This window comes from Schistocerca gregaria, chromosome 11 (genome assembly GCF_023897955.1).
Source record: "Schistocerca gregaria isolate iqSchGreg1 chromosome 11, iqSchGreg1.2, whole genome shotgun sequence".
Classification (NCBI taxonomy): domain Eukaryota; kingdom Metazoa; phylum Arthropoda; class Insecta; order Orthoptera; family Acrididae; genus Schistocerca; species Schistocerca gregaria.
The window spans coordinates 113,067,966-113,081,177 of record NC_064930.1 but is presented as its reverse complement, the minus strand read 5'-3'; the positions used below and the strand labels follow the sequence as shown (position 1 = coordinate 113,081,177).

At 40.8% G+C, this 13,212-nt stretch overlaps 1 protein-coding gene across 1 annotated transcript in view; it reads right to left on the bottom strand.

The window, feature by feature from the left end:
• LOC126295296 (trypsin-1-like) overlaps window positions 1–13,212 on the bottom strand; it is a 198,155-nt gene that overhangs the window by 111,977 nt on the left and 72,966 nt on the right. The window contains exon 4 of the mRNA XM_049987731.1: window positions 5,021–5,251. Coding sequence (XP_049843688.1) covers window positions 5,021–5,251 — 231 coding nt within the window. The remainder of the gene's footprint in view (window positions 1–5,020; window positions 5,252–13,212) is intronic.

Genomic DNA, 13,212 nt, shown 5'->3' with positions numbered 1-13,212 from the left:
CTGGGTGTTGTGTTGTCCTAATCATCATCATTTCATCCCCATCGACATGCAGGTCGCCGAAGTGGCGTCAAATCGAAAGACCTGCACCAGGCGAACGGCCCTAGCCACACGACATTTCATTTCATTTATCTGGGTGTATTGTGTGTGTATTGAACCAGGGACCTAGAAACAACAGAGAGGCTTCGTCTCATCGTAGCCCTCAGTGGTCCACAACAGCTCACAGCAGTCCACCCACCCCACTGCCACCCCTTTCCAAAGTCGGGGTTATTGTGTAGCCCCGCCACCCCCAGGAACGTCTCATACCAGACGAGTGTACCACAAATGTTTGCGTGGTAGAGTAATTATGACATACACGTATGTGGAGACAGTGTTTGCGCAGCAATCCCAGACATACTATAACTGAGGCGGAATAAGGGGAACCAGTCCGCACTTGCAGAGGTACATGGAATACAGCCTTAAAAAATCATCCACAGGCATGCCTTTCCGCTCGGGAAGCAGCGTGTTAGACTGCATGGCTAGCCGGGAGGGAGGGGGGGCGGCTTTATCAGGGTACACAACATTTTTAGATTTGGAAATTTTTATCATGTGGAACACAATAAAATATTTTACTTTCTGAAACAGTATGGTATGAACTATAGAACGAGAGTTCACTCTTTATGCGAAGCGTACAAGCAGTCAGCATTGACAGAATAATGCCAAAGACTAAACTCAGGAAAGGTGTGGTGCAGGGTTGTACAGGATTATTCTAAATGATGGGCTCATTTTCAAAACTTTACATTTATTCAAGCACAAACTAAAATGAACAAATTTTATACTAATGAAAAGAGGAAGTTTCAATTAATATGTTTGATATTTATTTAATAAATTTAATAATTTGTAATTAATTTGTTTTTTTTAAATGATTATTTAACAATTCTCAATGTGATAAATGTTCAATGTGGTCACCGTTGGCTGCACAGAAAACGTCAATGCAGTAGCCAAACTCGTCCCACACACACGAAAACATACCTGCTGTTATCGAGTGCATGGGAGCAGTGATCCGGTTCTGCAGATCATTCAGAGCCGTTGGAAGATGTGGGATGTGAACAGCTTCCTTCAGATAACCCTGTAAAAAATAGTCGCAGCGTGTGAGAGTGGGAGATCTCGGTGGCCAGAAGTGCGGAGCCGTGTCCTCGAGTGCTCTGTAACCAATGCACTGCTGAGGAAGAGTGTCATTCAATAACTCTTGTACATCACGGTGCCAATGGGGTGGAGCTCCATCCTGTTGGAAAATGAAGTCCTGCGAATCTTTCATAACTTGAGGGGACAGCCATTGTTCCAACATGTCCAGGTACACGATTAACTTTACAATTATTTCCACAAAGAAAAATGGTCCATAAACCTTTGTACAGGATATGCCACAGAACCCGTCAGTCTCTTTCGTGTTGCAGTAGTGAATGTGGATTTTCCAAACCCCATATGCAAACACTGTGTTTGTCGACTTTTCCACTCGCTTGGAACGTCGCTTCATCACTAAAAATTACATGCTGCAGAAATGCGTCATCCCCCATCTTTGCTGGCACATAACCACAAAAATGCGAGATGCTTCTGTTTTTCATTGGGGTTGAGAGCCTGCACAAGTTATAATCGGTAGAGCTTGTACAGCAAACGCCAATCTCAGAACTTTCCGTACAATTGGTTGGGGTATTCCAAGTTCTTGACTGGCTCTATTGGTATACTTACTGGGACTGTGCGCAAAACTTTCTTGAATCCGTCGGACATCATCCTCTGTTGGGTTCAAATTAATGATGATGTAAGTCTGTGTATGTATGGATGGATATGTGTGTGTGTGTGTGTGTGTGTGTGTGTGTGTGTGTGTGTGTGTGTGTGTGTGTGCGCGCGCGCGCGAGTATATACCTATCCTTTTTCCCCCTAAGGTAAGTCTTTCCGCTCCCGGGATTGGAATGACTCCTTACCCTCTCCCTTAAAACCCACATCCTTTCATCTTTCCTTTTCCTTCCCTCTTTCCTGACGAAGTAGCCGCCGGTTGCGAAAGCTCAAATTCTGTGTGTGTGTTTGTGTGTTTTATTCATTGTGCCTATCTACCGGCGCTTTCCCGCTTGGTAAGTCTTGGAATCTTTGTTTTTAGGACATCGTCCTCTGACGCACACAGTCGGCCCGTGCTTTTTTCCTTTGCACACACTCCCAGTCTGTTTAAACTGCATAAGCCGATGGCCAATGCTTTTGCGAGTTGGTAGTCGAATACTGAATTTGGTACAAAATGCCTGCTGCACTGCAATTTGCAACTCACTTTTCGTAAACTCGAGAATGCAGAAAACCTTGCACTCCACAGTCACTATCCACTCACAAGTCACAACTGACAGTGAAATAGAATGACGACCCTATTGCTGTGTGAACTCTACCGGCTCCTTCGGAAACCTTCCCCGCCTGCCAGCTGCCGTCTGCCAAAAACTTTGAAATTTCCTCTTTTCATTGGTATAAAGCTTGTTCGTTTTAGATGTGTACTTGAATGCATACGAATTTTTGAAAATGGGTTCATCATTTAGAACAACCCTGTATATTGAAGAGGTAGTGAAGGAAGTAAAGGACGAGCTTGATGTGGCAGTTGTTTGCCACAAAAGAAAATTTGCACAATAGAGCAAATTCTGGTAGCACAGAAAGATTCATGAAAAGTTAAACATTCATGTTCTGAGCTCGGCTCTATGCGGATACAAACTGTGGACAATCGAGAAGATGACATGAGCTTTTAGAATGTGGTAACTGTTTAAGATCAAGTGGTTTGATCATTTAAGTAACGTATGTCTCATGCAATGAGTCACTGAAAAACAAATAGTCTAATGAAGAATTTAACAATTTGAAAAGAAGAGATGGTTGGGCACACATTATGATACAAGTTGTTGCTGATAACTTTAGCTAAATGGATGGCATATAGAAATAACTGCAGGAGCTGTACGAGGGGTGTTTGAAAAGTCTGTGCAAAGTCCGAGAGATGGCACCACCGGCGCATATCCATGTCATATTTAGTTAGTTAGCATGTTTGGAAAGAACGCGTACCTAGTTTCAGCCATATTGGTCTATTTCTTTGTGCTTGGCATTTGCGTGAATCAAGGAAATACAGTGATTGTCAAAAATGGACGAAAAAGAATTTCATATGGTGATTAAACATTACTTTAAGAAAGGCAAAATGCATCAGGAAACTAAAGAGAAGCTTGATGAACATTACGGTGACTCTGCACCTTCGATTAGAACAGTTAATAAATTTTCTGAGTGGCCATATGGGCACAAGTGATGCTGAACGTTCTGGACGCCCTGTGGAGGTTACGACTCCAGAAATCATTGATAAAATCCGTGATATGGTGATGGATGACAAAAGAGTTAAGGTGCATGAGATTGCTAGTGCTGTGGGCATCTCGAATGAATGGGTACATAATATTTTGCATAAATATTTGGACATGAGAAAGCTATCCACAAGATGGGTTCCACGATTGCTCCCACTTGCTATTTGTTTCCCAATTCGAAGAAATCGCTGGCGGGACAAAGATTTTATTCAAACGAGGAAGTGATTGTAGCAACTAATCGCTATTTTGCAGACTTTGACAATTCCTATTATTTGGAAGGGATCAACAAATTAGAACAGCGTCGGACGAAGTGTATGTAAGTCTAAACGGAGACTACCGTATTTACTGGAATCTAAGCCGCACTTTTTTTCCGGTTTTTATAATCCAAAAAACCGCCTGTGCCTTAGAATCGAGTGCAAAGTAAGCGGAAGTTCTGAAAAATCTTGGTAGGTGCCGCCACAATTAACTTACGCCGTCGAATATATGTAGCGCTACACAGACATGCTTTGTAGGCAGAAATATAAATACTGGTGCCAAAACCTCTGCGTCAGTAAATAAATTAAAAGAAAAGGTAGAAGAATGTAAACATTATGCCGTGTATTCTTTCATGTTTGCTGCTATCTCATTTAAATCCTATCTGCCTAATATACTACAAAACAAGAGTGAGACAACTAATGTCATGTTTATATTCGTATTATTCTTATGCTGAATAGTGATACAGTCAGAAATGAAGCATTGCAACTGAATAGATTTTTAAATCTTAGGTGACTGATTTCTGTGCGGAATGTAATGTACTAAAGAAGCGTCTGCAAAGGTTTTTAAATGGAGAAAATTTTTTACTAAACTCTGGTTCAGAACATCTATCATACGCAGCCTATTATTTGGTTGTTGTTGATCATTATCAAAGAAACCAGCCATGCAAGTAACGACAAATAGCAGTCTCTTGCCATTGTTTTGCTTATGAGACAATTCCTCTCCTTTTTTTATTGTAAGCCGCGGTAGTGTGCACAAAAGCAAGCCATGCCACGAGCGGTGACAGGTTGTAAACACTCATTATCAGAATGCGACAAACAATGCATGACAATACAATACTGCACTTTCAGCTTAAAGTGGTGTAAACACTGGTAACAAAGAGAATGGCACTTATCAGATCAAATCAAAATAAGCAATTGATTCAAACTAGACAAAGCACGTGAAAAAGGAATGGTACCCATATAAATACGGACTGAGCACCTGACACATAGCAGTGGCTACTTGGTAAAGCTTAACTGTTAAGCTTCCAACTCGAACCAAACTTCTGTAGCTGTATCTTTATCCATTCAACCTAAATTGTGTCTCATGTTACAATGGACCTACTTTGTTTCGATTTGCAGGTGCGGTCAAAAACTTTTCTTTCACCTCGATTTCGAATATCATTTTTCAGGTGCGGCTTAGATTCGAGTGCAGTTTAGATTTGAGTAAATATGGTATGTCGAAAAATAAAAAAGGTTTACCCCAAACACGTAAGTAGTTTTTATTTTTGGGCGAACTTTTCAAATGCCCCTCGTACGTTGGTCGGTTTTATGGAGGATACGGGACAAACCTACCTCTCATCCAGAAAGCGTGTCTTAAAAGGATAGTGTTACTCGAGTGACTCGCAGAGGGAGGAAGATGTGACTGCGGCAACGAGCAGTAGCACTTACTTGTCCTCGGGCTCGGTGTCGCAGAGTACGGAGCCACCGAGGTCGCCGACACAAGGTGCGCGCAAGTCCTGGTCGAAGGTGCACATGCGGTGCTCCTGGGCTGAGCTCAAGCACACTCGCCAGTTGCCCATCCACATGTCGGTCGAGCGCACCACCTTGCTGTCCTCCTCCAAGTTGCTGCCGTACCCCAGGCCCGACACGTTGCAGTACGGCGTGAAATACATTGGCAGCCTGCAGAGGGGCACAGTTTTATAATCACAAGAAGGCAGAGTCATGCGCAAAACTGATGAAAATTGTTCCAGAAATTAGTAAGCCAAATTAACTACAAACAGAGAGGGAAAGAAAAACCTTTGAAACAGTACTATGGTCCTGACAAAATACACACGTTTTTAAAAGATTTTTTTTAAAATGAAAAGGTTTTGTGTTCTGCAGTTTTAAATTTGTCCAGACGTTTTGGTTTATGTTTTTATTAGACGGAACAACATACGCTGCTTACTACTTCTATTATTTTGCAGCTTCTCTTCGTGTATTGTTACTGTCAATACTCTTCAATCTGTTTTTGAATTTGTACATTGGGTGTTGGAATAAGTGTTTTGCATTATAATCTTTCCATGTTTATTGTTTTTAAATATAGATACAGCATCTTCAAGTACAGTGTTAGAGTAAATCAATAACAAACGAACTAGTATTTTTCTTCAAATGTCAATGGAATTGTTTGTGGCAGCTGATGAGCAACTGAAATCAAAAACAAAAATCTGGAAGAAGCTTGATATTACCTTCTGTGCATTATACAGGGTGTTACAAAAAGGTACAGCCAAACTTTCAGGAAACATTCTTCACACACAAAGAAAGAAAATATGTTATGTGGTCATGTGTCCGGAAATGCTTACTTTCCATGTTAGAGCTCATTTTATTACTTCTCTTCAAATCACATTAATCATGGAATGGAAAGACACAGCAACAGAACGTACCAGCGTGACTTCAAACCCTTTGTTACAGGAAATATTCAAAATGTCCTCCGTTAACGAGGATACACGCATCCACCCTCCATTGCATGGAATCCCTGATGCGCTGATGCAGCCCTGGAGAATGGCGTATTGTATCACAGCCGTCCACAATACGAGTACGAAGAGTGTCTACATTTGGTACTGGGGTTGCGTAGACAAGAGCTTTCAAATACCCCCACAAATGAAAGTCAAGAGGGTTGAGGTCAGGAGAGTGTGGAGGCCACGGAATTGGTGCGCCTCTACCAATCCGTCGGTCACCGAATCTGTTGTTGAGAAGCGTACGAACACTTGGACTGAAATGTGCAGGAGCTCCATCGTGCATGAACCACATGTTGTGTCATACTTGTAAAGGCACATGTTCTAGCAGCACAAGTAGAGTGTCCCGTATGAAATCGTGATAACGTGCTCCATTGAGCGTAGGTGGACGAAACTAAAATGAGGTCTAACATGGAAATTAAGCATTTCTGGACACATGTCCACATAACATCTTTTCTTTGTTTGTGTGTGAGGAATGTTTCCTGAAAGTTTGGCCATTCCCTTTTGTAACACCCTGTATACAAAAATAAGTATTGGTCATATGGACAGAAAAGTCAAGTACTTGAGAGAAATAATCCAAGAGAATGTTTACAATAATATGCTATGAAGGAAAAGAATACGCAAGATGGAAAGATCTAATGATACCAAGAAGAATGTTTACAATGGATGCTGCTAACCTAAGGGCCTTAAAATGAAGCACTGCAATTCAATGCTGAAACTAATATGCCTATATGCCAAGTGAATGCTTAATATGTCAGTCCCCTAGGTCTGACAGTGTACCTTTCCTTTTGACAAAAAACAGTGCATGGGAATAAAAGTAACACGGTTAAGACACAAATGTTTATTAAAACATTCAATACAAAGATAGGGATCAACATTCAATACAAAGATAGGGTTTTGATTTGAATATATTACAAAAGGTAACCACCTGTTTAGTGAATTTTCTAGCTGCACTGAATCTGCGGTTTTAATTGTGTTAGTCTTTTAACAGTCAGAACAACATCTAGGCACTTTTTGCATCTTTCCTTCCTTTTTGTCCAGCTGGTTTTTGTATCATCTTCTGTTGAGACAGACTGAAGTTTCTTCATGAATGCCATGTGGGAGCATCTGCCAACTGTTCCCAAAATACTACGACCGACACTTTCTGTTCTGACTCATCTCAGAGTACTTACAACAACACACACAACTCTGGCATTCAAAAGGAAATCGAATGCTAACTTTTACTGTCTTTCTCAATGGACTATTATATGCTCTCATCTGATGAGAAGGTTAGTACCAGTTTTTCTGTTATAGTATTCAGTAACAAATTTTGGTTTTTGAAAAACCCCTCTTCCGGTTGTTGCATTTTCCATTTCACTGGAATGCACATGTCAGTTGGTTGCTGGCACATGGGACTGCTGCCTATGTGGAAAGCCCAGCAAAATCAGCTTCATGCTCAATGTGTTAATAATACTGCATTACAAGTGGGAAAAACAAGGAACATTGGAGAGAAGAATTATATTGAGTCCACTAAAAATGAAAATCTTGTGGAAAATTATGAGGTAATGCTGAAATATATCACTGTAGGAAATGTAATGAATAATAAGAAATAGCAGACTGATATTTTTTGGTGATTTATATGGAACGGATGCTAGCACGTTAACTAAAAATATCCTCAAATACCTCTGGCAATAGGAATTAGATTCAAGAACTCTAAAATTTACAAAGAAAGATGGAAGTCGAAGGAACAACAGATAGTAATTTTAGAACAAATATGTTAAAATGGTAGGTCAATTTTTTTTTTTTTGCCCATCTTAGGTGATAATTGCTGTCTGCCTTTTTTCCTTTTTGTTTTTGTATTTTGTCTGGATAAGGAAGAAACAAAATGGCAAAAGTCAGTTCTCATTTCTTGGTGCACAAGCTGACTATCTGTTTCACATAGCCATTGAGAGCACTGTTTTAGGTAACCAATGAGAGACAACATGAGAGGAAATGCATTTCAAAAAACGAAACTGATGTCACTGACTGTACTTAGTTTATTCGTGACCCCAACAACAGGACATGGTAAGCTGCCTGTAACTACTGATGCCACAACTTCCATAAATGAATGAAGGTAGTGTGGATACACCAATCTTCATTGTAACTTGAGGTCTAGTTAAGACTGGAAGGTAAGAGTTTGGTTGTAAGTTAGAAAAGCCAAGAAATCAATGATCCTACAAAACGTTTGAACACAGTGATCTCTTGAAACAAGCCATTTTCTCCATTATTGCAGCATAACTGAAAGCGAGGGGAAAATAAATTCATTTAGTTCTCAAGGAAGTACCGTTGTACCATGTGGTTTTTTGATTATGACATCCACTGTGGTACAAAAGGATGATGCTGTTATGCAGAAAAAGAATATCTGGCGTATGCTGATGTGTGGTATATTAGACCCCTTAATTGGGTTAAGTAGGTTAGAGAATTTAAAACAAGAAATGGCTAGGATAAAGTTAGATACGGTGGGAATTAGAGAAATGCAGTGGTGGAAGAATATGATTTTTGGTGATGTGAGAACACGGATAGCAACACAAAATGAAATATAGGAAATGCAAGAGTAGAAATAATACTAAATAGGAAAACAGTAATGCTGGTGAACTACAATGAGTAACATGACAAATGCATTACTGTAGCCAAGATAGGACACAAACTCAACACTCATCACAGTGGTACAAGTGTATGTACTTAGTAACATTGCAGATCATTGGACTGAAACAATGTACGTTGGGGCAACAGAAATTATTCTGATATAACAATAGGAAAAGGAAGAAATGGAAAACAGTGGCACATGGACTGGGAGAAAGAAATGAAAAGGAAGGCAGCAGAGGAACATCTAGGCAGAAAAAAAGTATAACCAATAGGAACTTCTGAATGACAAATGGAGTATAGAACTTAACTGATGGAAGGAGAAAATGTAGACATGGAGCAAATGAAGAAGATAAAAAGGAATAACAACTTATTAAAAAAATGGCTTGTAGAATGCAAAATGACAAAGGAGGAATGGCCAGTGCATAAATGCAAAACTGTAGAAGCATGCATATTTATGGGAAAGATGGATTACACATATAAGAACATGCAGATGAGATGGGAGATGTGCTACCTGGAAAACATGTTAACAGAACACTGAAGGTTATAAGTCAAATCAAAGCATCTGGAGCAAAGGATATTCCCTTGGAATTATTAAAATGTTTATGAGAAACAAACATGACAACAAGTACTCCACCTGGTATGCAAATGGTGGGCAAAATACCAAATGACAAGTAAAATACTGTCAAATTTCAAGAAGAATGTAACAATTCCATTTCTAACAAATGCATGTCTGACAATTATGAAACAATCTGCTTTATAAGTCATGGTTGCAAAACACTGACATGAACTATTTAGAGAAGAATGGTAAAATAACTGGTAAAGCAGATCTCTTAGAAGTTTAGAAGAAATGCAGAATATGCGAGGTAATTAACTGACCTGCTAAATTAGATCAATCTCTAACACCAGTTTGCAGCAGAATTTTTGAACATATTCTCAGTTTTAATACAATAAATTTCCTTGAGACAAGCTTCCATCCACAAAAATATGCGAGTGTCTTGAAGAGTTCTAACAAGGGAACCTCCCCATCGCACCTCCCTCAGATTTAGTTGTAAGTCTGCACAGTGTATAGGCCTTCAAAAACTGAACACAGATCAATCGAGAAAACAGGAAGAAGTTGTGTGGAACTATGAAAAAAATAAGCAAAATATACAAACTGAGTAGTCCATGTGCAAGATAGGCAACATCAAGGACAGTCTGAACTCGGCAGTGCCGTGGTCCTGTGGTCAGTGTGAGAGGTCCTCTGTTCAAGTCTTCCCTCGAGTGAAAACTTATTTTTTATTTTCAGACAATTATCAAAGTTCAGGCACTCACACATAATCAACTTCGATCTCCAAAATTCCATGACATGTTCAGATTTGTTTGGACATATGCAGGATTTGATGGTCTACACACAGAAAAATTTGAAAACTTTAAAAACATATGTTTTGACAGAGCACAGGAAAACTTGTGCGACTGTGAAACTGTTGCATTCATTTGTTGCAGTTTATGTGACAAACTCTTATGTTTTCATCACTTTTTTTGGGAGTGGTTATCACATCCACAAGAAAACCTAAATCGGGCAAGGTAGAAGAATGTTTTCACTCATTCGCCAAGTGTACAAGTTAGGTGGTTCGACAACATATTCGTGTCATGTGACGCACATGCCATCACCAGTGTCATATAGAATATATCAGACGGGTTTTCCTGTGGAGGAATCGGTCGACCAATGACCTTGCGATCAAATGTTTTCGGTTCCCATTGGAGAGGCATGTCCTTTCGTCTACTAATCGCACGGTTTTGTGGTGCAGTCGCAAAACACAGACAGTAAACTTATTACAGTGAACAGAGACGTCAATGAACGAACGGACAGATCTTAACTTTGCAAAAATAAAAAAAGTAAATTTTTCACGTGAGGGAAGACTTGAAACGAGGACCTCTCGTTCCGCAGCTGCTCACACTAACCACAAGACCACGGCGCTCCTGAGCTCACACTGTCCTTGTTGTCTATTTTGCCCATGGACTACTAAGTTTGTATATCTTGCTTATTTTTTTTCATAGTTCCACACAACTTCTTTCTGTTTTCTCGATTGATCTGTGTTCAGTTTTTCAAGGCCTATGCATTGTGCGATGGGGAGGTTCCCTTGTAAGTAATACGACCCAGTGCGTTCATCAGAGACAAAGTTAGCATTAGGACTGCACCAGGGAAGTGTAATAGGACTGCTACTATTTTCAAGATACAGGGTGTTTCAAAAATGACCGGTATATTTGAAACGGCAATAAAAGCTAAACGAGCAGCGATAGAAATACACCGTTTGTTGCAATATGCTTGGGACAACAGTACATTTTCAGGCGGACAAACTTTCGAAATTACAGTAGTTACAATTTTCAACAACAGATGGCGCTGCAAGTGATGTGAAAGAGATAGAAGACAACGCAGTCTGTGGGTGCGCCATTCTGTACGTCGTCTTTCTGCTGTAAGCGTGTGCTGTTTACAACATGCCAGTGTGCTGTGGAGAGCATGGTTTTTTCCTTGGAACAGAGGATTTTTCTGGTGTTGGAATTCCACCGCCTAGAACACAGTGTTGTTGGAACAAGACGAAGTTTTCAATGGAGGTTTAATGTAACCAAAGGACCAAAAAGCGATACAATAAAGGATCTGTTTGAAAAATTTCAACGGATTGGGAACATGACGGATGAACGTGCTGGAAAGGTAGGGCGACTGCGTACGGCAACCACAGAGGGCAACGCGCAGCTAGTGCAGCAGGTGATCCAACAGCGGCCTCGGGTTTCCGTTCGCCGTGTTGCAGCTGTGGTCCAAATGACGCCAACATCCACGTATCGTCTCATGCGCCAGAGTTTACACCTCTATCCATATGAAATTCAAACGCGGCAACCCCTCAGCACCACTACCATTGCTGCACAAAAGACATTCGCTAACGATATAGTGCACAGGATTGATGACGGCGATATGCATGTGGGCAGCATTTGGTTTACTGACGAAGCTTATTTTTACCTGGACGGCTTCGTCAATAAACAGAACTGGCCCATATGGAGAACCGCAAAACCCCATGTTGCAGTCCCATCGTCCCTGCACCCTCAAAAAGTACTGGTTTGGGCTTCCATTTCTTCCAAAGGAATCATTGGCCCATTTTCCAGATCCGAAACGATTACTGCATCACGCTATCTGGACATTCTTCGTGAATTTGTGGCGGTACAAACTGCCTTAGACGACACTGCAAACACCTCGTGGTTTATGCAAGATGGTGCCCGGCCACATCACACGGCCGACGTCTAATTTCCTGAATGAATATTTCGATGATCGTGTGATTGCTTTGGGCTATCCGAAACATACAGGAGGCGGCGTGGATTGGCCTCCCTATTTGCCAGACATGAACTCTGTGACTTCTTTCTGTGGGGACACTTGAAAGACCAGGTGTACCACCAGAATCCAGAAACAATTGAACAGCTGAAGCAGTACATCTCATCTGCGTGTGAAGCCATTCCGCCAGACACGTTATCAAAGGTTTCGGGTAATTTCATTCAGAGACTACGCCATATTATTGCTAAGCCTGGTGGATATATGGAAAATATTGTACTATAGAGTTTCCCACACCGCAGCGCCATCTGTTGTTGACAATTTTAACTACAGTAATTTCGCAAGTTTGTCTGCCTGAAAATGTACTGCTGTCCCAATCATATTGCAACAAACAGTGTATTTCTATCGGTGCTCGTTTAGTTTGTATTGCCATTTCAAATATACCGGTCATTTTTGAAACACCCTGTACATACATGATATGTAAATAGTTTGGTTCACGAAGCAGGCAGCTGGTTGCGAAAGCCGAAATTCTGTGTGTGTGTTTTATTTATTGTGCCTATCTACCGGCGCTTTCCCGCTTGGTAAGTCTTGGAATCTTTGTTTTTAATACGTACATGATATGACTGACAGGATGAGCAGCAAACTGCAGCTGTTTGCTGCTGATGCTGTGTTGCATGAGAAAGTGTCATTGTTGGGTGACTAAGGGAGTGTAATGAATGGAAGCCATTAGTAATGTGCTACGTGACATGGTCAGGTCAATTAAATATGCAAGAGTAATGTTCCAAAATGAAATGGAGTGTGTGTGTAAGGACTGTAGTGGGAAAGGTAAACAGTCGTGGTTTATTGGGAAGAGTTTTAGGAAAGTGTCATTCATCTGTAAAGTTGTTGTTCTTCTGGTCTTCAGTCCTGAGACTGGTTTGATGCAGCTCTCCACGCTACTCTATCCTGTGCAAGCTTCTTCATCTCCCACTACCTACTGCAGCCTACATCCTTCTGAATCTGCTTAGTGTATTCATCTCTAGGTCTCCCTCTAACATTTTTACCCTCCACGCTGCCCTCTAATACTAAACTGGTGATGTCTTGATGCATCAGAACATGTCCTACCAACCAATCCCTTCTTCTGGTCAAGTTGTGCCACAAACTCCTCTTCTCCCCAATTCTGTTCAATATCTCCTCATTAGTTCTGTGATCTACCCATCTAATCTTCAGAATTCTTCTGTAGCACCACATTTCGAAAGCTTCTATTCTCT